The sequence below is a fragment of the Halyomorpha halys genome, unplaced genomic scaffold (genome assembly GCF_000696795.3).
Source record: "Halyomorpha halys isolate HHAL.00 unplaced genomic scaffold, Hhal_1.1 Scaffold2084.1, whole genome shotgun sequence".
In the NCBI taxonomy this organism is placed as follows: Eukaryota; Metazoa; Arthropoda; class Insecta; order Hemiptera; family Pentatomidae; genus Halyomorpha; species Halyomorpha halys.
This window is the reverse complement of record NW_027108717.1, coordinates 75,283-76,130: the sequence shown is the minus strand read 5'-3', so window position 1 is coordinate 76,130 and position 848 is coordinate 75,283. Positions and strand designations below refer to the sequence as shown.

Sequence of the window (848 nt, the reverse complement as noted above, 5' to 3'; positions counted from 1 at the left end):
GATAGTGTTAGGAGTTGTTGGGATGTCAGCTATATAGACGGTGTAGAGGATGGGACCGAGAATACTACTACCTTGAGGAACACCAGCGGATTGAAAATAGAGGGATGAATAGGAGGTATAAATTTGAATACTTTTTTTACCTTCACGAAGGATGACAGGGCCGTCGGCCAGACACCTAATATAAATAATTATTATTATATTATTTCAAAATTTTTTGAGACCAGGTAAATTTTTATTAAATAAATCAATATTATATCCAATATCAGTTTTAATAAATAATTACCTTGTCTCAAAAAATTTTGAAATAATATAATTTAAATTAATTATTATTCAATGGCCAAAAAAAAAATTGCCATTTAACAGTGCTAATCTTTATTATTCAGAAAATTTATTATAAATATAAAAAGTTATGACTATACCAAGGGCTTTGACATTTGGTACACATACAACAAGTGGAGTTAGTCGATATGTGATTTGAGCGGCTCATATATAGTAGTATCTATTGCTTCTGAATGTGGCAGAATTTATTATTTCAAAAATTTAAAATATTGACAAAATTTAGGTACTATAATAAAATTAAATCTGTCTAGACTGAACTTGACCTGAGTCTTGGGGATGCTGCTAAGGAAGACGAGTTGTGGGACACCCTCAAGAAGATCACCCACTACTCGGTGAAGACCCGCCATCCTGGCTTCCTCAACCAACTCTACGGTGGCCTGGATGATTATGGTTTGGCAGGGGAGGTCTTAGCCTCTGCGCTTAACACCAATCAGTAAGACGATAAGGATTATTATTATCTATTATTTATTATTATTATTATTATCTATTATTATTATTATTATTATCTA

General features: G+C 32.2%; 1 protein-coding gene across 1 annotated transcript in view; it reads left to right on the top strand.

Moving 5' to 3' along the window:
* Positions 1-590: 590 nt before the first annotated feature.
* The window catches only part of LOC106691111 (cysteine sulfinic acid decarboxylase), a gene marked incomplete at its 5' end in the record, with an annotated part of 55,632 nt that continues 55,374 nt past the window's right edge, over positions 591-848 (top strand). The window contains 1 exon segment of the mRNA XM_067046997.1: positions 591-772. Coding sequence (XP_066903098.1) covers positions 591-772 — 182 coding nt within the window.